A 26,599-nucleotide genomic window follows, 5' to 3' on the forward strand; every position below is an offset into this window, starting at 1 on the left:
GTTTCCAGGATGCTGAAAGGTCCACCACGCTCCCTGCAGCATCTCCCACTCCCAGATGCAGCATGACCAGCTATGCACTGGCTCCTGGAGGCTGCTCCCAGCAAGCACCTTCCCCGTGCTCAGGCCAGGGGGATCTGACAGATGGCCTGCACCCAAACCTGGAACATGCAGGGGTGCTAAGAAGGGAGCCTGGGGACACATCAACCTGAGCCCCAGCTGTGTGGCTCTTCTGGTTCAGTGCAGACCTCCATCCCTGGAGGAGGAAGATGTCTTTTCTGCTGGAATCTGAGATCCAGCTGAGTCCATGTCAGAGCAGACACGAAGCTCTTCATGTGTGTCTGGGACTGCAGGTGCTGTGTGCCCATTTTGGCACATGTGTGCCTCTGTGTATATCCCTCAATGAGTGGGAGTCTGCATCTAGCTGGGTGCCCAGGTTGCTTTCAGGTGTTAGGGTGTTCTCCTGGCCCTGGGTGCTCTCTGCAGGGATGGATGCATGGAGAAGGGAATTACATTATGCCTGTCCAGAAGCTGCAGAAGCTCTTCCACCATCGGTTCTCATTGCAAGGACTCACACGATCTCCCTGCTCTTCTCTCTGTCAGATCTTACTTTACCCACACTATGAGCTCCTCCTGCATCGTCCAGCCTGTCCATGCTGCAGAGTCTGACACCCAGGGACTGCCTGAGGTGAATCTTCCCCCTGAGCCAGCCTACCCATCCTGACCATGTCCAGAGACTTGTGCCATCCAGGTCCATGCTTCCAAGAGTCCTCTATCCAAAGCCCAAACAATCACAAGGCTGTGGGAGTGGTCTGGATGCCCTCAATCTCCCTGTGCAGCTCCAGCTCCCCACAGATCTGCTCAGCCCGTGGTGGAGCAGGAGATCTACAGGATGGAGCAAAATCATGAGCAGGATATTCTGTGCCTGAGACCAGGGAAGGTTGTGCTTCCATGGTCCCAAGGTTTGAGCAATGTGTTAGAAGCAGGTGAGGCATGGAAGAGAGAGCCTGAGCATCAGGACAGGCATGGCTCTCAGGGATGCTGAGCGCTGAACTCACAGCACAAGCAGTGATATTTTGAAGAAAAGGGGATGGCCAACCACAAAGCATCCCATGAGATCGTGCAGGTGCCTCTGGAGGACACTAAAGGTGAGCTACATGTACAGGCAGTGCCCAGCACACACTGTGCTCCAAGTCCTTTGCTCAGCAGAAGGGTGGGATGGAGTCTGAGCTGCCCAGCAGTGCCAGGAGATTTTTGGTTGTTTCCTGGAGAGGTGGATCCCAGGAGACTTAGGGGACTGCTAGCCCAGGCTCTCCTTGGCTGTGGGTTCTGCCCACCAGCCCTGTAGCCCAAGAGGCTCTGCCAGTTGCTGGCTGGTCCAGGCTGTGCCACCCTGAGCACAGCTCTCACCACCAGCACGCTCTGGCTGGTGGGTATTTTGCAAGTGTCTAACAGCAAGTGCCCAGTTGACAGGGCTGGTCCCTGAGGACAAGCTGAGCTGACCTGAGCTGGGGATGCAGCTCTAAGTGACAGAGCTCTGCTACAGTGCTGAGTCCTGGGGACATGGCAAAAGGGTGAGCAGGGAAAGCCAGGCAGGGAGCTCAGGGCACCTGGAGCAGAGACAAGTCTGGCACCTACACCGTGTTTCCATGTCCTCAGGTGTTACTGCTCTTCCAGTATTGCCTGCTCTGGAGTGAGAGGAGTTCAGGGAAACCCCAGCTTGGTGACGAGACCAGATTTAGATCTTGTGGCTAATGAAGGAAGCCTGCTCCAGGGCATCTTCCAGCACCATCACCCAATCCAAGCTGGAGGGCACCTTGCTCAGTCCCAGGCAGGATGGCTCCTGCTCAGCAGGGCTGTTCACAGCCACGGGGCAGCCCTATGCTGGGAGAAGCAGTGGGTAGAAGGGCCCAGGGTGATACACAGCAGCATGTGCAGAGCCAAGGGATGTGGAGATTCCCATGGTGAGCAAACCAGTACAGCAGGGGAGGACGTGACTCTGGGATTCACCTGCCTGAGACAGAAATGCCTGGCAGCCCCAGAGCTGAGCTGAGCCTGCCCATCACCTCCACCTCTCCAGGGCTGTGCACACAGGAGTGAGCTGGTGGCTGCCACTGGCCCCCTCCCCTAACATGGCACAAGTTCCCTTGGGCCCCGCTGGGTGCTGGGGTGAGCCAGTCCTGACTGACCCCAGTGATGAAGGACTGGGGGCCCAGCTGAGCACTGCTGCCAGGGAGAGTGTTCCTGCTGGTTCAGAGCAGCAGAGCCAAACTCTCCAGGCAGAGCAAGCAGCATGCCTGCATTTTTTTTCTGAGCTGAACTTGGAATGTGCTTGGGTAAGAGTCATTTCCCTCTCCCAGCAGCATTGGGTGACCCTGGGTGCAAATCCTGGGGGAACTTGGGAGGGGTGTGCTGCCAAACTTTTGCAGGGTGGAGAAACTGCTCCCAGCTCTGAGACCCCTCTGGAAAGCTGAGGGGTCCTGGACACGCTGTCCTCCCCACGTGGGAGTAGCGTGTGATGTGCTCAGCCCTGATGAGGATGTGTCTGATTGGTCTGTCCTCTTGTGGTAAACTGAGTCAGCTGCCTCCTACCCGGGAGCCCTTCTGCCATGGCTGGGGAAACTGAGGCACGTGGAAGCCATGACTCACTCCCATTTTCAGGCAGTGCTGAGGAGGAGCTGGGCCCTGGCACCCCACAGGAGAGCAGACCTGCTCTGGTGGCACTGTGGAGAGGAGAGGGCAGGATGGCAGTGAAAGGAGCAGCCTGGAGCACAGGGTGACTCAGCTGTGATGTGTGGGGGGTGAGGCTCAGCCCAGCCTTTCGCAATGTGTTTACCAGCACCTGGGCGGCCACTGCCTTCCAGGATGTGCAGCCCATCCTCCCCAGCCCCAGAGCTGCCAGCCAGGCTCAGCAGGGCAGAGAAAGGACCTGTAACCACCCCAGTCTGGCTGGCTCACGGTGGGCAAGGAGCCTCTGGCCAGCCCTCTGCTCCATCACTGCTGCTGGCACACTGCCCCTGCCCAGGGGACAGCGATGCCCCACGCTGAGGTCAAGGAGTGTGCTCCCAGGGCAGCCAAAAACCACAGGGTGCACTGAAACACAGCCCCAGACCACAGTAAGGTGGTGACATATCAGAGCAGTTATATCCACGTGACGTCAGCCCAGGGAGAGGGACAGAAACTCCCCTGTGTTCCTTACACCGTTTGCTGACTGCCATCCCAGCCACGTTCTGCCACCTGCCTCAGGATACGTGTCCTGCGTGGGCAAGACACAGAGAGTGGGGGGAAACTCCCTTTTTATGGACGGTTTCAGAGCTAAACATGCTTTTTTGAGAAATTTCCCTAGAGGAAAGTCAAGGACAACAGATCCAAAAGATGTTTTGTTTTATTTCATTTCAGCTTCTTGTGGAGCTTGAGGTGGGAAATGCTGGTCAGAGGCAGAAACACCAACATTTCCTTCTGCAGTGGGCTGGAAAGGAGGGTGGCAAGAGGGAGACAGGGAAGGAGGCCCATCTCCCTGCTTTCTGCTGTAGGTGAACTTGGCTTTGCTGCAGGGATGGACCCTCAGCACGATGGCCATCAGTGCTCCTGCTGTGACTGGAACCACTTGCTGTGCCATGGGCAGGAGCGCCTGGCATGTGACAACTGCAGACAAGAGGTCCTGGAGCCCTCAGTGGAGGTCTCAGGTGTTTTCAGCAGGTCCATGTTGGTCCCCACCACAGGGGACATGGGGCACTGCAGAGTGATGCCTGCTGAATCCCACTGGTGCCTGGCCAGCCAGGACCCTTGGCCAGGCAGAGCAGGTGACCTGTGTGCAGCAGTTAACCTCAAAACACCGTTCCCAGTTAACCTAGTTTGGCTCTGGGCAAGGCTGGGCCTTCCAGAGAAAACCACGTGCGGGCTCGTCTCCTGTTGGCCTCTCTGCTGGCTCGTTGCCATCGCATGATTCATGTCAGTCCCCGATGCCAACGGCTGAGAAGGGACCTGTGTCACTGCATTGTCCCTGGGATTTTTACTGCCTGGTTACCGGTCAAGGTTCAGCCTGGCAGGAGCTCGCACGCAGGGCACAAACTGGTGTCCCCAGCCCGGCAGGAGCTGTAGTGGGGTCAGAGTGGGCAGCTGATGCTCCTCCAGCATCACAGGGCTGTGGGGCTGGGTGGTGAGAGGCAGCTGTGCAGTGCCACAGCTGGGCATCGCTGCCTGGGGGAGGCTCAGCCTCTCTCGCTGCCCTCCGGGCTCCTGCCAGGCACTTGCTCCACCCCGACGGTGCCCCAGCGTTCACCCTGACTGCTTGGCTGCCCCAGCTCCACAGCAGGAACACCAGAGAGGGCAGGGCCCACACATGAAAGAGAAATATCTTCACCCACCCCATGCCAGGAATATCTGCCCACAGGGTATATGCACTCATGGGCACAGCAGGTTTTGCCTCAGCTGATTCTCTGATGGGTCCCCAAACGCATATCCAGCCCAGCCTCTCACCCCTTCCTCTCTCGGGCTGACCTGCTGCAGCAATACCTGGCAGATATCAAACTCTTGCCCCCATCCCTGGGTTCAGAGGGTGCCCAGGGAGGTGGGGAAGGTGCCACACGGCACATCCAGGAGCCACCCATGCCTGTAAATCAGTAACGAAGCGACAGGTCCTCATGTGACTTCGCAGTCTGTGGCCTCTCCTCTGGGCTGGCGGGCAGGAACAGGTGATGATGTGGCTATTGACTGCCACACACCCCTGGCTGGCACCGCCCTGCAGTGCCGGGCACTGGTACGTGGCCAGCGGGCGTGTGGGAGCGGGGCAGGGGATGGGGCAGCTCCTCTGCTCCAGGGGTTGTGCTCACCCCATGCTCCCAGGGCTGCAGAGCAGGCAGCCGAGGCTGGACGTGCTGAGGACGTGGGCTCAGCCCTGGGACACACACCCGAGCCTCTTCTCCTTCTCACAGTCCTTGTTTAGCGATGCCCCTTGTCTGGGACCTGCTCTGCCCTGACCACGTCTCATCACCCTGTGTGGATGTGATGGGAACTTGCTCAGCCCCTTGGAGGTCTCAGGCAGATGACACCCCCGGGATACACCCAACTCCAACAACCTCCAGGGCCCAAAATGAAGTTTTATTTCAATTATTGTATTTATAACAGTGGCACCAAAACCCCCCAGTTTCTATGGCAACCAGGAATAACCTCCTTGGAGACAGTGCTGTTTCTGGCAATCTTCAGCCCAGACCCTGCTGATACAGGGCCTCCTGAAGAGACAGCTAAAGCAGGGCCCCTCAGCTTTGGAGCCCTTCCATCCCCAAAATGCCTTTCCTGCTCTCTCTAGCTGCTTCCTTTGCTCACTGCCCTGTACTGCTCTGCAAAAACCAGAGCCAGGAGGGATTTCTGCAGTTTCACAGCTGGGGGAGCAGGACAAGGCCCTTTCCTTGCAGACCCCAGCCTGCATCCCACCAGCTCTTTGCTGCAGGTAAGTGCTCCTCACCAGCAGTCTTGCCCTGGATAGGGAGAGCCTGTGCCCCATCCTGCACTTCTCCAAGTTGTGATGGCAGGTGATGGGACACTGTTCACCCTGTCACACAGTGGCAGGGATATTCCCACATGGAGACCTCACTGGGAGTCCAACAGCCCATGACTTCTGGGAGAAGTCAGCCTGTGCTGCATTGCCTCATACCTATGTGGGACAACTCACCCCGGGGGTGCAAAGGGTTTATCACCCATCCCTGGAGCAGCAGACACTTCTCTGCTCCGAGGTAGCACATGACACTGCGTGGCATAGAGCCCTCCATGCCCACAACTGGAGAGAATCCTGGAAGGGGTGACCCAGGGAAGTTGTGGAGGCACCATCTGGGCATGTCCTGGGCAACCTCCTCTGGCTGATCCTGCTCTGAGCAGGTGTGCTGGACTAGGTGATCTCCAGAGGTGCCTCCAGCCTTAACCTCCAGGGAGGTTTCTCCCTGCCCGTGTGTCCAAGGCCACAGAGATCCCCAGAGCCACATTTGGGCTGGGGGAGAAGCCGCCCAGACACCCCCTCTGGGCTCCAGGTGTGCCACAGGTCAACCATTTCAGCTATTCTGACGTCATTTTTCTTCCCCAGCAGCAGGAAATTCTTATCCCGGCCCTGGCACGCTCATCACTGCTGCAGGAGCTGGGGTCACACCTTTAGGAGGCTGAGATTGTCCCTGCTGCCTTTCTTGGGATCACCATCTGCTGGGAATGGCCATCAATGGCCATCAAGGGCCTGGGCCAAGTTTTAAGCATCAGTTCCTAGTCTTTCCCGCTCTGGTCTATGATCTCAGAACAAGCCCTGGGGCCTGGGAAAACAAAGCAGTACAGGTGGAAAATGATCTCTGGCTGCAGACTGAGAGCTTTGAACAATATCTCTGTTTCCTTAGGAAAATAGTGGGAGGGAGGGATTCCATCTGTGCAGCAGAGCGTGGAGCAGGGCACAGAGCATGTGGGCAGAGGCAGCAGGCAAAGAGAGATGGGTGTGAGGCATCACTCGTGCTCCTTCCTGCCTTGTGCTTGAATCTCCCTTTGTGGTGCCACAGGAAAGCAGGTTGGTCCTTCTCTGCTCCATCACACGGGCACAGGGGGTTCCTGAGGAGCTCTGTCTGAGGCACCATCAGATACACACCGACCCAACTGCTGCTCCTGTGTCACCAGAAGGGCTTCTGGAGCTTTTAATGCCACCACAGCCCCAGCTCCAGAAAGGATCCCCGAGAGCTCCTCAGTCTTTGGGGGGCATTTCACTGCCAAAATCACTCTGACTCTCCCCCACAACTTGCTGCTAAGCCACGTGCCATGGATCCCCTGCTAGGCAGCAGCCCCACCTGTGAGTCCCCAGGCCTGTGGGTGAAGACATTTCTCCACTTGAAGGTCCTGGCACTTTCCTCTCCCTTCCTGTAAACTGTGTTCTGCAACGTTCCTCTGCTGGCATCCCCATCTGAGGGACCTCCTCGACCTTCTTCACTGTGCAGAAAGAGCTCAGTCTGGGAAGCCCCTGGGTGCCTCATCAAGGGCAACCATGTGAGGGATTCGTCTCACTTCTCCTTACAGCTTATTTTCATGACTGCTCCTGTTGTACTCCACTGTTTGTTAATTCCAACCTCTTTGGCAGGCAACCACCTTTTGTCTACTCACAAAAATGTTTGAATATTAGTTGTTATGCCTTTAGCAAGTTGTTCCTCAAAAAAAAACGTTGGCTTGTCTGACCACGGTTTCACATTTCACTTGCCCAGGTTTACACTCCTCATTGTTTGGACACAGTTATGGCTTATTCAAAGATATCACTTTACTTCCAACAGGCTCCCACACTTGCTTTTCAAAAACATTTGCTATGTCATGTCATGGCTAGGCTTCGCGAACGAAGATTTGGGGACATTTGCTATAACACTGCTAAGAATCTCTGTGGACAGACATGCACGTTTGCTCTCTGCCTCCAGTGTCATATTTACAAAACATCCCACATGTAATAAAATATAAATACAAGATATAAAGCTATTAAAGAGCATCCAAAGGAGGGCTATGAGAATGGTGAAGGGTGTGGAGAGGCCATGCCAGGAGTGGCTGAGGTCACTTGGTCTGTTCATCCTGGAGAAGAGGAGCCTGAGGTCAGACCTCAGCGGGGTCTGCAGCTTCCTCAGGAGGGGCAGCAGAGGGGCAACTCCGATCTCTGCTCTCTGTGAGCAGTGACAGGACCCAAGGGAACAGCTGGAGCTGTGTCAGGGGAGGGTTAGGTTGGATATCAGGAAAAGATTCTTCCCCCAGAGGGTGCACAGGCTCCCCAGGGCAGTGGTCACGGCCCCAAGGCTGCCAGAGCTCAGGGAGCGTTTGGACAACGCTCTCAGGGACAGGGTGGGATGGTTGGGGTGTCATGTGCAGGGCCAGGAGTTGGACTCAATGCTCCCTTCCAGCTCAGGAGATTTTATGATTCCGTGATCCTCTTTTGGTTGCAAATTTTAATTTCTTAATTTCCTCATTTTTTTTTTTATTTTAATAATGTCCCTGTTTTTTGGACATAACTATTGCTACAGCTTTTATGCTGCTGATTTCCTCTCCAAGAGATCATTGTGGTCATCAGAAGAACATTCTGGACTAGGTTTGTTGCCCTGCTTGTAAAGCCACATAACAGGTACACTGAGACTGGGATGAAGGAAGTGTGTGGGGGACTGGCTGTTGTTTGAAAGCACCAGGAGAAACTCTAAAGATGAAATTATGAGCGTGTCCTGCACAGGGCACAATCAACACTGGGAAGATGCTGAGCAATCTGGTGTTTACATCAGCCCAGATGGCTGTGCTTTGATAAGGGCTGGGGTGCAGGTAACACCAGCAGGAGCCTCGTGCTTTGGTAGTGGGAGGATGGCAGCAAGATACAAGCACATCCCTTACATCCTCCTCCTCCTCCCCCACACCATGATGGCACCTCTAAAAACACTCACAACAAGGACACCCAGACAAAGGCAGCAGTCCAGCCTGAGGCTCTTGGAAGGTGGATCAGAGGCTCCATGAAAATGGAGTGATTAATGTGTCATTGTGAATGCCAACCCCTTGCTCCTGGAGAGGGGATGGAGACGCTCTTGCTGCTGCTGCCCCACAACGGGCAGATGAAATACATATATATACATACACAGATGAAATACATATATATATATATGTATGTATCTCTGCATGCAGAGTCTGTGCTCTGCAAGAAGTCACCCTTTGTTTCTGCAGTGCCTGCAGGTTTCTGTGACTGATCCTACACTGAACCCTAAGGTGGAAAATCAAACCCAAAATTGATGGATTGTTCCTGAAAGGGGCCTGGAATTGAATCCAGCCCTCAGCAGGTACAGTGTTACACAGTTCCCTTTCTAAACTGCCATGGCCTGACTCTGATACCCACTGCTGCAGCCGGTGAAGAGGAACCCGTGAGACACAGTGAGGACCAGCATCCCTCATACCAGGGCTGCACGTGGTCAGACCCCGTGTGGGTGAGTGTGAGGATGAGTGAAACCCAGAGGAACACAGTGGGAGAGACTCAGGCAGTTTATTTTAATAAAAACCCCCTTCCCAAAGGAATTTTCATACATTAACACTGTGCCTGGCCCAATGGAAGCACAGGCTTCAGCCCTCACCCCATTGATGTGGCCTTGGAGGGCTTTCCTGGAGCTGGTCCACAGCGTGGTCTTGGGGCTGAGGTGCCAGAGGTGTCTGTGTGCATTCAGCCTTTGCCACACACCTGTGCCTTGGCTGGGCCTGTGCCTGGAATTGGGATCCATTTGCCCACTGCAGTTGCCTGTGGGCCAGCCAGGCTGGTGATGCTGCTTCCAGCAGCTGCTGGGGACACACTCTTGGAGATTAATGTTGGATCCCACAGTGGCAGGACCCTTGTAAAATCCTGGAGAGCTGTAAAGAGCCACCACAGTGGCTGTGAGCTGGGAATGGTGTGCAGAGGATGGTGGCTGGTGCTGTGCACTTCTCAAACCTGCCCAGACACACAGAGGTCAACAGAGAGGGGGTCTCTGAGGGCAACCAGGACTGTGATTGCAGTTGTCCAAACGCTCCTCGGGCTGGGCAGCATTGCTTCTGAGCCTCAGAGCTCGGAAGGGACCTCCTTATCCTGACTCCAACACTGCAGGAGGAGAATAATGCTCGAGAGGATCCATGCTGGTGACCACCCTGACCCTGCTGGAAGCCAGCAGATCCCTGGCTGGACAGGCTGACCCAGGAGAACATCCCTGCAGTGTCACCCCAGTGCAGGGACCTGTGGCTGTCCGGGACAGGGGCTGCTCAGGGGGCACCACTGCCCCAGCAGAGGTGGTGTGTGGTGTGGGCATGAGGGCTTGTGACCGTGTCATCTGCAGGGAAAGACATCACCCACAAACTGGGGGATCCCCCACACCGCACCGTGGGTCGGGTTGTGCTTCCTCACCACCCCATCCCGACTGCATTCCTGCAACGTGACTCAGGGTTTGCAGATACTGCCTTGCTCCTGCCCAGCCACCGGGGAGGGCTTGGCCCCTCCTCCTGGCAGAGCAGGTTGGCAGGATTCTGCCATCCAAGGTCAGAAAGGTGTTTGGAATCAGGGAAAGGGGGAGGCAGGAGCGTGGGTTCCATCGTGGGAGGCTTGGAGCTACAGCAGAGGCACTTTGCAGTGCTCCTTCCTCCTGTGGGAGGAGAGCTGGTCCCTCTGCAGTCACCTGTCAGCATGATCCCATCTGGATATCCCAGGCTCAGCACCCCTCCAGAGCAGACTCCAAGGAAACTGCAGGAGCACCAGGTGGCTGGCACCCAGCAGCTGATGCTCCTTGTCACTTCTCAGTCACTGAATGGGAAAAGTCCAGTGGGAACAGAAGGGTCCTTCCATCTTCCAGGCTGAGGTTAGAAAACTTCAGCTTCTGTAAACACAGAACAAGAAGAAAAGTGAGAAAATTGTGATAGGGAAAAGCAAAAAGTGATTTCAGCAAATTGAGCCATTTCAACAAATCTCAGAGGAAGAGATGCCTGAGGATGGGTCCCCAACCTGAACATGGGTGAGGGACCAGAGGTGTCTCTACCAGCAGCACAGGAGATGAGATGGGAAGGGAAAGGCACTATAGGCTACAGCCATGTTGGGCAGTGGAAATAGCAGAGCTTTCCCCAAGTTCCATGAACCATTTGGGACTGAAACTCTACCTCAGAGCAGGAATTTTCCCCAGTGAACTGGTGACCTGACTGGGGCCATGGCACTGATCAAACTGGGCTGGTTTGATGGGAGCAGAGGTGCAGGAGGAGCAATGACTTCCTTCCGAGCACGTACCAAAACTTGGCGAGAGGGGATTTCTATTTTAAACGGAACTGACTCAGTCTCTCACACTTCTCTCTGGTCTCTGTCACCCTCACAGCCACCCCCACCCCGAGGTGTTTGCACAAGGGGCACGGCTGGGCCTTCAGGCTGACACAGAACAACTTCAAGTCTTCTCTTCACAGGGTCCTCTCAAGTGGCAATGACAAAATACTTTTGGGGCAGGTTTTTGATGCACCAACAGATACTATTGCAGGATCTTTCCTCACCTTCCACAAGACTCAGGCAGAGCTGCTGCTTTTTATTGGTTCATTCTTATTTTGGGTGGGTTTTTTGGCTGCTGCCTGTCAAAGTGTTGGGAAAAGAGGAAGATGTGGGGTATCTGCTGGCATCACCCTTGTGTTACAGGAGTGGGCTGGCACTCTGGGCTGGCAGCAGTGTCCTTGCACCACCTGGCAGAGTTGCCACCTGCCTGGCAGCCTGCCCTTTTCCCCAGCCCCAGAGCCTGACACGGCACCAGCTCAGATATCTGCCCGTGGTATCTTATCTGCCACGCACTGGGAGTGGGGAGATGGCCCAGATATTCCATTTCATGGGTTTCCTACGCCCACAGCCACGGGCTTGCCAGAGCACAGGCAGGTAGGGCAGGAGCCCCCTGGCTGTGCCCCACTGGTTCTGCTCAGCACTGGCCCTCTGCTCTTCCCTCCCTTCTTCGGGGCTCCCTCAGCACCCCACAGACACAGGGATGTGAGGTGCTGGAAATCCTCCAGAGCTTTGCCACATGATGCTCACAGGGTGTTGCCATTTGGATCCTACTCTCCCACTGCCCCCCTCTGACCTTGCTCCCCGCTGGCAGCCCCAGGATTGCTCCTATAGAAGGAGAACAGAGACATTGTTTTGTGTTCTGAGTGTCCCAGGCAGGAGGCAGAGACCTGCCAGTCTGGGCAGGACACAGTCACCTGCATGGCTGTGACTAGGACCACAGACTTAAGACACCTTTGTAGGACCAAGGGACCATCTGCCCCAAGCACAAAGAGTCCCCAGGAGTGTGCTGGGATTGCAGCTGGCCCTGGATTGCTGGCTGCTGCATTTGAAGGGACCCACAAGGATCATCCAGTCCAACTCCTGGCCCTGCTCGGGACACCCCAACAATCCCACCCTGTCCCTGAGAGCATTGTCCAAACGCTCCTGGAGCTCTGGCAGCCTTGGTGCTGTGCCCACTGCCCTGGGGAGCCTGTTCAGTGCCCAACCACCCTCTGGGGGAAGAACCTTTTCCTGATATCCAGCCTAACCTCTGCTTACACAGCTTTGTGCCATTTCACTGGTCACCAGGAGAGGATGAGGGGTGCAGGGCCATCTCTGTTCCCAGCTGGTACTCCTGACTCAGTGGAGTAGGCAGGAAAGGTCCCAGCATGATGGTCAGGGCATGCAGGCAGCAGACCATGCCCGTGACCACACTGTCAGGGACAGGACAGAGGGGTGAGGAGGCTTCCTTGGAACTCGACAGCTTCTCCCAGGGCACAACAACAGACTTTGGACATCTGCCAGCTAAGTGATCTGTCTTACCAGCTCCTCAGCGATTGCCCAAAGCTGTGAAGAGCAGAGACATCCCCCACCTACAGTCACGAGTGCTGCCAGCTCCAGGCTGCAGTCGCTGCTGCATCACCACCTCCTCGGCGCTGGCCTCACGTCACCCGTCACGTTGCCACACCTGGGAGATACCAGCAGGGTGTCGTCACCTGGTGACTCAGGGCCACTGGCTTTGGAGCTTGATTGGAGCCCCTGACCTGAATCTGGGGTAATCCTGTGGCACTGAGGAGCCCCAGCCCCCCGTGGGTCCCTGGCTGGGGCCGTGTGGGTCAGAGACTCAGTGCTGAGCAACTCAACTCGTGGGACTGAGTCACAGGAGAGAGGGGAAAACTGCACAGGGAGCCTGGGGCTTTCTCCATCCTCTCCCTCTCTCTGTCCTGCTGCCACAGCCACAGCTAACAAACACCTCTGCCCCGCAGGTGGCAGGTCTTGGAGCCTGGGATGGATGATGCCACTTGCACTTCTGTGCTTGTGACTGGCCTTGCTGGTGCTGCAGGTGTTGGGGTGGAGCAGCTCCAGCTCTGGTTGCAGTACATCTTTCCCAGCCGTGGCTGTGTCCTCGTGGCTGTAACGTGGGCATCTCAAGGGGCAGGGAGTCTGCAGGGTAACAAGTTTGGTAGGGAGGGTTTTCCCTCCCTGTGTCATCCTTGGAGCGTGCTGGGCAGTACCACAGCCCTGGAAAATAGGACTTTTAAGGTAAAGGCTTAAAAGATTATTTTCTTAAAAGATTATTATCTTAAAAGGAGATTCCCTGAGCCTGGTCTGTAGATATCCATGTGGTGCTGATGGAGTGCAGCTCTGGGACCTCGGGGAGGGGGGTCCTGGCCCCCCAGTCCACACAGCACCAGCACAGTCCCAGCTCCCCAGTGCCCTGCAGTGGGCACAGGTACCAACCCTGCATGTCAGAGCAGAGACAGGTGTCTGTCTCCTCCCACAACCTCCTGCCTCTGAGGACCCTGGCACAACTTTTCCCCCCACTTCCTTCTCCACAGCACTGGGGATGTGACCAGCTCCATGGAACATCCCTGGTCCTTGGGGGTCTCTGTGTGGCCCTGACTGTATGTGGCTTCAGCAAAGGCTTCTCTGGCTCCAGAGAAGCCCTCTTCTGGGAGGGGAGTCTGTCTGGCAAGGACAAGGGCACAGCCCACTGAGGTGCATGGACAGGCTGTGGGAAGGGAGAGCTGACCTGGGGACACAGGTGTGCCCTGCAACCAGGACACCTCCAGGGGGGAGAACAGGTATTGGGGGGGGGCCAATATGTGTGATGGTGACCTTAGTGAAGGTGGTATGGAAAACCCCCAGCCCTGTGGGGCCTGGAGAAGGGAGGGGAGCCCTCATTTGCATGTGCACAGAGCAGGGAATTTTCCATCAGCCAGCAGCCGAAATTTCTGCGCGGTGACCTTTGTCCCCACCCAGGGTGGGGAGCCCACGGCAGCTGACAAATGTCACTTGGTGCCTCACTCCCCACTGGCGGGCTGGGGACCAGCCCCTCGGTGTGTGGGACAGCCTGGGCTGTGGCAGCCAGAGGGGGCAGAGCCAAGGGGTCTGGATCCTGCCTCCAGCACCCTCCCACTGCCAGCATGGTACAAAACAAGCAGGACACCCCAGAGTTCCCTCAGCATGTCCCCCAGGAAGGGCAGTCCCCAGCCACCTCTGGGCATCAGGGGGGGACCAGCACCCCCAGTCCCTCTGCCCACCCTGCTGTCAGCTCCTGGGGTTGATCCCTGGCCCCACAGGAAGGGATGAGCTGTGGCACAGGCTCTGGCACAGGACCTTTGTGGGGTTGCTCAGCACATACCAACATCAGGCCCTGACCACTGTGACCAGGTGCTGCCCATGGATGCAGGAAGAGCAGTATCTGATCAGGATGGTGAGGGTGAGCTCTCTGGTTTGAGGGCAAGCTGTGGGGGGACCAGAAGAGGCCGTGGAGATGATGAATATGGGTTGTAGGTCTCTGAATGGAGTCCCTGCAGCAGAGAAACTTGTGGTCACCACTCCTGAGGAGTCGACAGCCCCTGTGAGCAGGGCTGCCTGCACACAGGGACCCCCTGGATGCACCACAGGCTCTCCCAAAGCTCCTGGCCCACCTGTGCTCAGTGCTGGGCACAGACCCCCTCCCGGAGGGCTGTGATGCTGGTCCACCCTGATGTCAGGCTTGAAGCCCAGAAGCCTTTGTGGGGTGCAGCACACCAAGCAGAGACTGCCCACACATCACCTCCTTCCTCACAGCTTTCCAAGGAAACACAAAGCACAGCATTCCTGGTAAGCACAAATCACCTTGACTTTTGCTCTGAGCCCTGGAACGGAGCAGAGAACAGTCCAGGGGCCTGTGCCTGGCTTGGGACTCCACTGCCCTGTGGGGAGGTTGTTTCCCACAGCTGCAGGAGGAGCTGGGATTCGCTGGCAGCAGCCAGGGATGGCAAAGCATCCTGAGAGCGGTGCTAGGAAACAGGGGGGATGAACCCATCACCTTCACCAGGATGGCATTCCCCAGGGTTTGGGGGGCCCCATGCATCCATCACCCAAACCCAAGCTCCACACAACACTGGAGCCCCGGGCACAGCATTTGAGGGATACAGCAGCAAGGGAGCATGAGGTTTACCCACAGCAGGGAAAAATGAAGGATTTCTTGCTACAGCAAGAGAGACTGAATTGAGCTAAGTGGAGAAATACTCATCCTGAAATAAAGGTGGTGAACTTGAGGATGGTTTGTTTTCTACACTGAACTTAGGAGTGGTTTTGGTCCAACTCACATTTTGCATTTGTGACTTCTTGGGTATTTGCAGGGAACTTGGGGGTGAATTACCAAGGGGACTCCACCACAGGGGAGAGCTCAGGGTCTCTCCCAAGGGCCTTTTGCTGCTTCCAGACCATCTCTCATTTAGTTCCATGGCAAAATACTGCCTCTGCCCTAAGGTGACCTTGCCGTGGGTTCTCAGTTCCTCCTGGAACACGTGACCACCCCAGTGCTCCCAGGGCTGAGAATGCTTCCCTGCACACCCAGGGCTGCATCCAAGTGCCCTGACACCAACCCACAGAGTGCTGGATGTCCCCGTGCTGCTCCCTGTGAGGCAGCCCCAGGAACTCACCTCCTGCTGTGGTTCGAGGAAAATCCCATTGTCATTTTGGTTTTCCCGCTGTAAAATGGGTTTGAGTGTTCATGTCATGCTTTACACCAGTGACCCCTGGGAAACCCGCCCACGGGAGCAGAGCTGGCACCCTGCAGGAGATCAGGAAGGCCACAGGCTGTGGGTTCACTCCGGCAGTGCTGGGAGCAGTGAGCTCAGTGCAGCGTGGCGTGGTCAAATGGGAGCAGCTTTCCATGAGCTCCAGGGAGCAGGGGAGGGGAAACTGCAGCTCCAGAGCCTGCCATGGCTCCTGGCCTGCACCACGGTATGCTGGTCAAACCCTGAGGGTGCTTCACTCCCCAGATCCCCAACTCCCATTACACACCATCCCCCCGGGGAGCAATGACATAAAAACTGGGACTGGAGTGGGTGAGTTGCTCTGACTCCCTCCTTGCCTCTGCAGGAAGCCCCTGTGACCCCCCTCTCTGTTTCTATCATCACCCTCATGGAGGAACCCAGCAGGGTGCAGGGTCTGTGCCACTGGGAACACCCAGACTGAGTGGGGCAGGCTCAGCCACCCGCACTGCTGACAGGGGGCTGGGGTGGGCACAGACACTGGGCAGTGGGAGGGCTAGAAAATCCCAGGGGAGTATCAGGACAAGGGGAGACAGCAGTGCAGGGAGGTCCTTGGCAGTGCCCACCACCCTCAGCCCTCCAGCAGCAGCTGCCTGAGCTCTGGGTTTCCTGCAGCACCGTCTGTGTTTACCGTGTCCCCTCCCTGCCCTCTCTCTCCTTTCCCGGGCAAACAGGCGTGTACCAGCCTGGCTATTGCTTGGCTCCCGCAGCCAGACTGTTTGGTAGAAACAAAAGGGAACGTTTTCCTCCTCCCACCGGGTATTTGGGTCTCGCATGCCCCGAGTCTCTCCAGCAACAGGGGAATTGTGAGGTGCCACAGGGTGAGGGGCATCCTCAGCGTCAGGGGGTGGTGGGGGTTGGAAGCAGCGTCTCCTGCTGCTCTGTGCTGTCAGAGAGAGCTTGTGGCCACACTGAGAGCTCACCAAAGCTTGCCAGAAGGCAGGCTGGAGCCTCACAGGGTTCTGACATTGATTCTGATTTAAGAAAGAAAATGTTCTCGTCAACGGAGACAAACCAGGGGTGAAAATGAATGTGAGCACGACCCTCCTTCAGTCACAGCCCGCTGTTTGTTGGTACGGGGGGTCTCACCCTGCAGGGCTCTGGGAGACCTGAGCTACGCTGGGTCTGTGCTCACTGTTGGGGTCTGAGGAGGGACAGGCTTCTGACAAGAGCAGAGGTTCTGGCATCTCCAGAACCCGGGATAAGGATGCTCTGGAACACAACGGTCATGCAGAGAGGAGCCTGAGCCAGAGCCTCAGTGCCAAGGTGTCTGGGCAGTGCACACCTGGGGGACAGGGCAGCTTGTCCTTGCTGCCCTGCTGCCCTCCCAGCCTGAGACAAACAGCTCAGCATTACTGGGGCTGTCACCTCCTGGAAAAGATGCTCCTCATCCTGCACACAGTCAGTCCCAGGTCCCCTCAGGTGACCTCCCACCCCACTGTCCCTCTCAGCACAGGCATCACACTTGCAGGCACCTTATTACCGCCCAGACTTCAACCTTCCTCCCCCTCAGCCATTCCCCTGGGCTTGGATTGGAGTAAATGGCACGGAGCAATTCTCCTTTGCCCCAGAAATCCCCAAGCCAGCGAGCAGTGGCAGAGAGACCAGGCACAGCTTTTAAAAAGCCTCAGAATAGGGCAGACGGCGTGGTGCAGTGCAGGCTCAGGAATGCTCCTGACTCATGTCCCTCTTCTATCAGAGGGTTTGGAATGTGTTACTGAGGGGGTATCCCTGTGGGCCCCAAGGTGGGGGGATGCAGGTCTTAGGTAGTGTACGATTTTTATGCAGACTTGTTCAAAACACAGATGGTTGAATGAAATATCTGAAAGGGCAATGCAGGAACAATCGTCCCCTGGGTCACTGATGAAGTACCTCCCAGGTTGCAGACCTGCAAAACGCACACTCATCTCCCCAGAAACAGTCTCACTCATCTGTGAATTTGAGCTGGAGAAGATAAATGTGCATTTCCCAAGTAGCCTCTGGGGCTGTCTGGCCCCAGTCTGGGGACAGCCAGGGACCCTCACTGGCTGAGAGCTCCTGGACAGAGCAAGGGAAGGAAGAGAAGCATCTCGGAGAGGCATCTTGGACAGTGATTCTGTGGGTTACAGAACCAGCCTGAGGTCACTCCCGTGCCACTGAAGTGTCACCTTGCCCCAGTGAACTCTGCTGTTGTCTTCAGGCAGCTCCCTGGCACGGCCCTTGTGCAAATGAAACAAGACTAAAAATAGCTCCGGCTCATTACAGAACAACACCTGGCTGCCAGCACCTGCCGAGACCCGTGCTCCAAGGGCTCCCTCCTCCGAGCTGATGTGGTCACTGAGGGAAGACCTCAGCCTCCCTCTCTCCTGCCCCAAGCCCTGCCTGCCCTCTGCTTGCCCCTCTCTTAGCAAGCTGGGGGAGCTGGGGGATGTTGGAGGATGTTCAGGGTATGCTGGGGGCTGCCAAGCTGCCCATCCTGGCCACTGGCACAGCGTGGTTTTCCCCTGAGCCTCGCCAAGGTGCAGTGGCATCACTCCCTGAGCATAATGTGGGGACTGATGCCACCATTTCTCCTTCCTGGCCTTTGAAGAGGGAACTGGGGTTGGCCACTGAGGAGGAAGTTCAAGTTATCCATCCTTCAGTTAACTAGACTTAGTTAAATCACTGGCAGTGCTTGGCTGCCTGAACTGCCCATGCCCTGGCTCTGCTGGCACCCCTGTACCTGGGCACAGCACTGTGCCCCACTCAAACTAGACACAGCTCAGCTCTTTCTGAGGTTTGTTCTCCACTAAGTGAAAACTTGGCTCATTTTAGGTATGGGACAGATTCCCTGCAGTCCTTGCCACCAGAGCACCTGAAGCCATTGCCAGCCCACAGCAGTCCTGTGGGATCCTTGGGCTGTTAATGAGCTCAGGCTGAGCTGTTCTTCCTCTGTCACGCTCAGGCTCTGCCAAGATCAGGTCAGTGATCACTTAGAGGCGCTGGTGCCTCTGCTCCCAGACCAGACCTCAGGCATTGCCACTGTCTGCTCCTGTAGAACCCAGCCAGAGCTAAAATCCTCCTTTTCTCATGGGAAGTTTCCAAATGATGCTCAAAATCCAGAGCACTATTGAGAGTTGGAGAGCAGCACCTGGCTGCAGAAGCAGTGTGAGAAAGGAGAGCACCTGGGCTCTGTGGCCGTGGCTGATCCTCACTGTCACACACAGTGGAGGAACAGCTCCAAGTGCAGGAGTGATGAAGAGCTTGTGCTTTGCTGAGCCCACTGCTCTGGGAGCAGAGACTCCTTCTGCCCCAACCAGAGTTTCTTCCAGCCCAGCTGTGGTGGCCGAGCACCAAGTGCCAGCTGAGTACAATGTGACTTTGAGCAGAGCAGGGGGCATGCTACCCTGTCATCAAGGTCCTGCATCCCACCACTGAAACCTCTGCCAGCCAGTGCCCTGCATCCCCCTGAAACCCCTGTCAGCAATGTCCTGCCAGTTGTGGCCACACACACCTTGAAGGAGGAACCTCTTAGCCCCGGGACTCAGTTTCCTGTGCTGGCTCTGGTGGCATTGGCTGTCCCAGTACCCAGTGATGCAGCAGGAGGCCCATGTCCCCCAGTGCTCTGGGACATCAGCTCAGAGTGCCCTGTGGCTCGGGGAGGAGTGGGCACAGTGCCAGAAGGAAATGGCAGTGGGGTCCCAGATAGGGGGAAGCTGGTGCCAGGGGTGAGGTGTCCCCGGCCCTGCTGCTGCCCTGTGCAGGACAGGAACACACCCCTTGAGCTCCCCGGGTGTGGGGCACCTCTGCAGCTCCAAGCCTTGCAGGCATCCGTCCCCATGGGGCTGCCTGCATGCCACAGGGCACGTCCCCCTGTCCCCCTGGTCCCACAGGCCTGGGGAAGGGGTGACAGATAACAAGTAGGGAAGCAGGAGATGAGGACAGAGCAGAGGAGGTGGGTATGTGGAGAGGAGATGGAAACAGGGAAAGATGATGGGTGTGGCAGAGACAGGACGGGTCTGGGGAGGAGTCAGAGATACAGGGATCAGGCACCCCAGTTCTGTTCAAAATGTATCCCAGGGGGAAGTCAGTAGGACAAGCAGCAACAAACCTTGGGAGAGCTGGGCCATCAGATCTGACCCCTCTGTGGCAAGAAGCATCAGCTGGGGCCACCTGCCCTTCCTCTTGCCAGGGGCAGCCCTGATGCCCCTCCAGCCCCAGGGAGATGATTCAGCCATTTGAGGGTGTCCTGAGTCCAAGCTGAGTGTGCAGGGGATGTGCCACGTGGTGCCCAGCGCCAGACCTCAGGACTCCTGAGTTCTGCTCCAGGGAGAGAGAGGAAGATCTCCCGTGGGAAGAGCTGAGCTCAGCAGGCCATGCCCAGTGCCAGGCTGTGGGCATCCCTCGTCTGGCTTGTTCTGCAGAGAGGTTGGGGGTGCCTTAGAGTGTTGGGGAATACTGGAGGAGCCTGGGGGATACTGGGGGATGCTGGGGGATGCCAGGCGGTGTTGGGGGATATTGGGGGATGTTGAGGGATGCTGAGGGATGCTGGGGAGATGTGAAGGGATGTTTGGGGATGCTGGGGGATTTTGGGGGTATCCTGAGGGATGTTGGGGGAATGCTGGGAAGACACTGGGGAATGTTTGGGGATGCTGGGGGACTTTTTGGGGGATTTTTTGTGGATGCTGGGAGGATGCTGGGGAATGCTCGGGGGTGCTGGGTGATTTGTCGGGATGCCGGGAAGGTGTTTGGGGGTGTTCGGTGGATGCTGGGCGATGCTGGAGGGACGCCAGTGGGATGCTGGGAAGATGTTTGGGGATGTCAGAGGGATGTTGGGGAACGCAGGGGGATGCTGGGGGATGCGGAGCTGCCCAGCCTGGCCGCTGTCCCATCTCCCGGGCGGTGGGTGACCAGCAGAGGGCCCGGCTCCCCTCCCGCAGCCGCTTTATCCTGCCCAGCTCTCCCCGAGCGCCCAGAGCCGCGGCCGGAGCCGGACCGAGCGGCTGTGCCCGGACACAGCTCCCGTGCAGCCCCGGGGGCCCGCGCTCGGGGCTGCGCCGCCTCCGCCACACGCGCTCCGGGAGGGTGCGGGGACCATCGCGGGGGCACGATGCCTTCGCCGGCGCTTCTCCTCGTCCTGCTGCTGCTGCTGCTGGCCCCGGGGGCCGCGGGGATGCGAAGCGGGGCTGGGACCGGCAGCCCCCACCATGGCCAGGGTGTGGAGGGAGGCAGGACCCTGCCCACGGTTTCCCAGGACATCCCGGAGGTGCAGGTGATGAGAGAGAGGCCGCGCCGGGGGACGGAGGAGGACTCCAAGTCGGTGCAGCAGTACGTGCCGGGGGTGCGGGTGGAGTTCCCGCGGCCCCTCAACTCCGCCAGCCTGCACCCGACCAGGGCCCTGCTGCCATCCAGCACGGACCCCTCGGAGCAGCAACCGGGGGTCCCCACGGACAGGGACAGGCTAGAGCCCCGAGCCAACCTCACCACCGTGTCCGACAAGCGGCTGCAAATCCACAACCCCTTGTACCCAGTGACCGAGAGCTCCTACAGTGCCTACGCCGTGATGTTCCTGTCCCTCATCGTCTTTGCCGTGGGCATCATCGGAAATCTCTCCGTGATGTGCATCGTGTGGCACAACTACTACATGAAGAGTGCCTGGAACTCCATCCTGGCCAGCCTGGCTTTCTGGGACTTCCTCATCCTCTTCTTCTGCCTGCCTGTGGTCATCTTCAACGAGATCACCAAGAGGAGGCTGCTGGGGGACGTGTCCTGTCGCATCGTGCCCTTCATGGAGGTAAGGGGCTGCACAGGGCCCTGGAGGGATCAAGGACTCAGCTCCTCTCTTCCCTCCTGCTCTGGGGCAGTCTGTGCTGCTGGTGGCCTGGCACAGGGACTGTGTGACAGAGACCCCCACGGTGAGGAACAGCAAGGAGCCAAGGGACAGTCCCAATAGTGACCTTCCCTTTTCCCTCTGTCCCAGGCCATTCCTCAGGCTCTGCAGCCAGCACCAGCTCTGCCAGGGCTGGGAGGAGCCCATTAGACCCTCTGTTGTCCAGCCAGCATGGGCACTTCTGTCTGCAGGGTCCCTCCATTTGTCTGTCCCAGTCCCAGCTTGACCCCCCCAAGCTTGGGGGCTCAGCCTCACAGTGTGCTGGCCCAGAAACTGCTCACTGTGGGCTGTTGAGGATGGCTCTGGGGCAGGGGGGTGCAGCTGGGCAGCACTGGGGTGGGACAGCCCAGGAATTAGGTTTGGGACCTGAGATCTGTGTTTGTCCTCCAGCCTCATGTGTGACAGGCTGGCCACGCTCGGGGAGAGCCAGGCATCCCCTGAGAAGGCCACAGGGACTGGGGTGACAGAACACGGCAGAATGAGCAAAGCTGCCTCAGATGGCAGGGTTTGGAATGATCCTGCTCTTGCGCTGGAAACAAACCCTCGCTGTGGGTATCTCCCATCCTCAGGGGAGCCTGGGGTCCAGCTGTGCCCCTCTGTGCCCTTATGGGACAGACAGATCCAACCTGCCTGTGCTTGTTCTGTGGGGTCAACGTTTATCAAAGGGTGCAAACATCTGGAACTGCTCAAAGACAGTGTCAGGTCGCTGGAGACTCTCTCAGGCTTGGTCAGACCAGAGAGGGTTCAGGACCTGCCTGTCCCACAGAGCATCCACCCCAGTGTTCAGGGCCCTCAGCTGCTCCGTGCCCTGCTGGCAATGGGACAGTCACCTCCCTGTGCCCCAGTGCCTTTGTGCAGGACCTGCAGTGGCACGGGGGTCCCTGGCCGTGCACAGCCCTAGCAGGGGATGCCAGCAATGCCACCGAGGCCTCTGGGTGCAGGGTGATGGACCTGCACCCTGCGTGTCTCATTGAGCACAGCCCCAAATCTGCACAGCACAGCCCAGCACGCGGATGTGGTGTTTGCTGGGGGAGCTGTGCAGCCTCCCTGCTTCACTCTGTCCCTGCCCAGCAGGCAGGAGCTGCCCCTTTCCAAAGCCCAGCCCAGCCTCTCATTAAATGCAGTGTTTGCCCCATCCCTGTCCTCCCCCACAGGCCTCCATCACTGCAGCTGGGTGGACTCAGAGAGGGGCAGGAATTTGCCCAAGCAGGCTCAGTGCTCTGGGGAAGGATGGGAAGGGAAGGGTGATACCCCCAAAGCAGACCCCAGTCCTGAGGAGGATCTGCCATGAGCTGCTCACAGGCTCTCTGTCCCTGTGGGAGAACCCTGGGGATGGCACCAGTGGGCACAGGGATTCAGCAGCACCAGGGTGCTCCTGGGACAGCTTGGTGCTGGAGGAGGCAGGAAGGGACAGGAACGATGGGATGGTGGTGCTGCTGAAGGATAAGCATGGCACAAACTGGGAAGCACGGTCCTGGTGGGGGGGCTGCTCCTGCTCAGCCCCCCAGAACCCAGCCCTGCACTGCCCTCCTGCCCCTCAAAGCACGGGCAGGAAGGGGCTCCAGGTCTTTACCTGGGACTCAACTGCAGGGAGCCATAGGAACAACAGAGCCAAATCCCTGGCAAAGGGTCAGCCATGAGAGGGGCACCTGTCTGCAGGCCAATGGTTCATGTCCACCCTGAGTGGCGAGGCCACTGGACAGACACTGGGAGAATTGGACCCCCTGGCCTCACTGTGTAGCTGTCCAGTGCCCTGTGGGGGGGCACAGAGACAGGTTTTGGGAGCACAGCTGGTTACATGGGCTCCTGGGGACAGCCCGTGTGCAGGGATGTGCTTGGGCTGACCAGTGGCACCAGCTGCATCCCTGCCAGGGCACTGGAGAGCATCCGATGCTCTGCAGGACCAAGGGGACCAGGAGAGACAGAAGAGCTTGTAGAAGAGTGTAGAGGGAGGAGGCAGCAGCACAGCAGCACTGAGAGTGAGGGAACTGAGCCAATGTGCTGGGTGCTGGCTGTGGGGCAGAGCAGGGCACTGGGTGCCCAGGGTGGCTTTGGGCTTTGGGCAGAGGAGCTGGGATATGCTGGGAGGTGGTGCTGAGTGCAGGATGCTGGTGCTGGGCACAGGATGTTGGTGCTGCTCTGGTACCCTGATGCTGTGTCTGGGAAGATGCTGCTGTACAACACCAACGGTGCTGCTCAGTGCTGGCATCACTCTGGTCATCAGCTGCTGGAGGGACCAGCCCAGGACCCAGGAAAAGGCTGGGGGGCCAAGGGGGCAGTGTTCTGGGCTGCTCCCCAGGCACCACGTGGAGCCTTGGGATGTTTCCTGAGTGCTGGGAAGGTCTTTCAGCATAGGGTGATGTTTGATGGCTTCGTGAGGCCAGGAATGGCCACAGCACTAGGGGCACCAGCATGTGACTCTGCCATCGTCCTGGCCAAGGGCTGTGGGACTTGGCTCCCAGCTCTGGGGCTGGGACTGGGAACGCTGATCGTGACCCTCGGTGCCTGGCCAGTCCTCCCAGAGCCACAGCGATTCCTCTGCCTCCTTTGGCCTCCTCCTTTGGCAAAGGGGATGTTTTTCCTGCCATTCTCAATGCAGCGGAAATTGCCCCAAGCTGATTTGGGACAACGGCGCCTTCAACTCTCTTGGCCTGTCCAAGGAGAGCAGGGCAGGGACGAGCCAGCGTGGGGGGGCCTTGAGAACCCTGGGAAGGTGCTGGTGGGTGTGATGGTCCCTGCTTTTCCTCTGCAAGAGCCATCCAGAATAGAGGAAGAGCCTGAGGGACAATCGTGTTGTTCCCACTCTGGCTGGATGGACAGACAAACATCCAGCAAAGCTTCTCCCTTCTGCAGAGAAGGGAGCTGGGCAAGGACTGTGGGTCAGGGGACATATTGATGCACTGCCATTTCAGGAGTCACAGAAAAGCGGCTCTAACCCTGGGATGCAGCCACAGGCTGTGACCTCCCTACAACCTTGGAGGAGGTCTTGTGGTCTTGTGGTCTTGGGTAGCCAGGGGTTTGCCACAAGCCTGGTAGAGCCAACCTCCTGGTGATGTCCCTGCAGCAGGGCTCACCTGTTCTGCCTCCTCCCTCGCCAGGTATCGTCGCTGGGAGTCACCACCTTCAGCCTCTGCGCCCTGGGCATCGACAGGTTCCATGCAGCCACCAGCCCCCAGGCCAGCACCCGGCCCATCGAGCAGTGCCAGTCCATCATTGCCAAGCTGGCTGTCATCTGGGTGGGCTCCATGACGCTGTCGGTGCCAGAGATCCTGCTCTGGCAGCTGGCGCAGGACACGTCACCCGTGAACGGTGTGGTGACAGAGTACTGCACCATGAAGCCCTCGTCCAACCTGCCTGAGTCAGTCTACTCGCTGGTGCTCACCTACCAGAACGCTCGGATGTGGTGGTACTTCGGCTGCTACTTCTGCCTGCCCATCCTCTTCACCATCAGCTGCCAGCTGGTGACGCGGCGCATCCGCGGCACCGAGAAGAGCGAGTGCCGGGGCACCAAGCACGGCCAGTGCGAGAGTCACCTGAACTGCACCATCATCGCCCTGACCATCATCTACGGGCTCTGCACCACCCCCGAGAACGTCTGCAACATCGTGGTGGCCTACATGTCCCCCGACATGTCCAAGCAGACCTTGGACCTACTCAACCTCATCAACCAGTTCTTCCTGTTCTTCAAGTGCTCGGTGACACCCGTCCTGCTCTTGTGCCTCTGTCGTCCCCTGGGCCAGGCCTTCATGGACTGCTGCTGCTGCTGCTGCGAGGGCTGCGGCCCCGACACCGCCTCCAGCGAGGGCAGCGCCGACAGCAAGCTCAAAACCGAGATGTCCTCCTCCATCTTCTTCGACAAGCCCCGGGAGACACCCCCCCCGCTCCTGGCCCTCGGCACCCCGTGCTAAGTGCCACCGGGGAGCTGTAGAGATCGTTCCACCACCTCCTCCCAAGACCAAACGTTGTTTTGCCGTTAGTGCCCGTGTCTGGATTGTGGAATAAGCAGAAGAGACGGCTCAGGGGGCTGCGCCGTGGGCTCCAAACCCAGCATTGGGCAGGTGGGGCTTGAAACCCTGTGGCTACATCGGTGACCTTCTTGCCTCTGCCCAAAGGCCAGTGAGGACATCAGCACCCTCCCGTCCCGGCTGCCCGGCTGGGCTCTGTGGGGTTGCTGCTCTGGAGATGGAATTGTGCCGGAAAGGTCCCATCTGAAACCACGGAGGGTGGCCACGGTGGCTCGCAGAGGACACAGCAAACACAAACTGCCCTCGTCCTGTCCCCTCCCCTCCTGCCAGCCCCTCCACAGTAGGAGAAGGTCCCAGTGACTGTATCCCATGGATCCAAGCCGTGCCCTGTATGAGCTCAATAAACCAGTAACCTAGAGCACACCTCACCCGCAGCCGCCGGCACCGCCGGGCTGAGCCCCGGCAGCCCCTTGGATGGCTCTTCCCTAAACCTGGGGGGCTCTGGGGTGGGCATGAACAGCTGAGGGGGCATGAGGGCAGGGAAGCAGCTCTGCCAGGGCAGGCAGCAGCTAGGGGAGGTGGGGAAAGGGCCCTTTGCCCCCTCCCTCTGGGATGATGCTGAGCAGTGCCTGTGGGAGGGTTCCCTCTGAAGAATCAGGTGGTCTCTAGGACTTGAACTGGTCCCAGTAAAGTCCTGCTAGCCCAGCACTGGGCTGTGGTGCCCCACAGCCTGCAAGGCAGCTGTATGATGCAGGACCAATGTGCTGCAGCTGCACAGTGCTGCTGCCTGGGGGGGATGTGGGACCACCACCCCCAGCACCCCTTGGGGAGCCTTGGGGTGAGGACATTTTACCCAAACCGTCCCACGCAGGGCTCCTGGCCCTCATCCACCTGCCCATTGCAGGGACAGGATTGTCCAGGGAGATGGGTTTCAGGACATAAGGCTTTCCAGCCCCACATCCACCCCCTGCCCACGGCTCCTCTATGGAGTGGGGGGTGGTGGTTCGGGGAGCAGCCGGGGCTGCGGATCTGCCTGAGGGCAGGCTGGATCCACCGGAGCTGTTAGAGCTCCTTGTCCCAGCTGCTGGCAGCCGCCCCAGCCCCCGAAATGCCGGGGCAAGGGAGACGGTTGCTACGGGCAGTGAAAGCGAGGGGCTCACTGTGGGCTTTGTGCACAACACCCACCGGGCTCCGCTCGGGCTTTGCTTTCACAGCTCCGTTTCCAGGGAAACAAAAGCCCCAGTTTTCTTCC

General features: G+C 58.1%; 1 protein-coding gene across 1 annotated transcript; it reads left to right on the forward strand.

Annotated features, from left to right (window-relative positions):
* The first annotated feature begins 20,459 nt into the window (after positions 1–20,459).
* Positions 20,460–25,770, forward strand: GPR37L1 (G protein-coupled receptor 37 like 1). Its single transcript, XM_027697698.1, has 2 exons — positions 20,460–21,286; positions 24,481–25,770. The coding sequence occupies exons 1-2, from the start codon at positions 20,603–20,605 to the stop codon at positions 25,288–25,290; spliced, it is 1,494 nt and encodes a 497-aa protein (XP_027553499.1). The 5' UTR covers positions 20,460–20,602; the 3' UTR covers positions 25,291–25,770.
* Positions 25,771–26,599: the final 829 nt, after the last annotated feature.

Source organism: Neopelma chrysocephalum, unplaced genomic scaffold, assembly GCF_003984885.1.
Source record: "Neopelma chrysocephalum unplaced genomic scaffold, ASM398488v2 Primary Assembly neopelma1_122, whole genome shotgun sequence".
NCBI lineage: Eukaryota > Metazoa > Chordata > Aves > Passeriformes > Pipridae > Neopelma > Neopelma chrysocephalum.

Bases quoted from the DNA above. Each gene is read 5' to 3' on its own strand.
- GPR37L1 (XM_027697698.1), top strand. From the start codon at position 20,603: ATGCCTTCGCCGGCGCTTCTCCTCGTCCTGCTGCTGCTGCTGCTGGCC. The intron at 21,287-24,480 runs GTAAGGGGCTGC...CTCCCTCGCCAG, and splicing joins GCATCGTGCCCTTCATGGAG to GTATCGTCGCTGGGAGTCAC.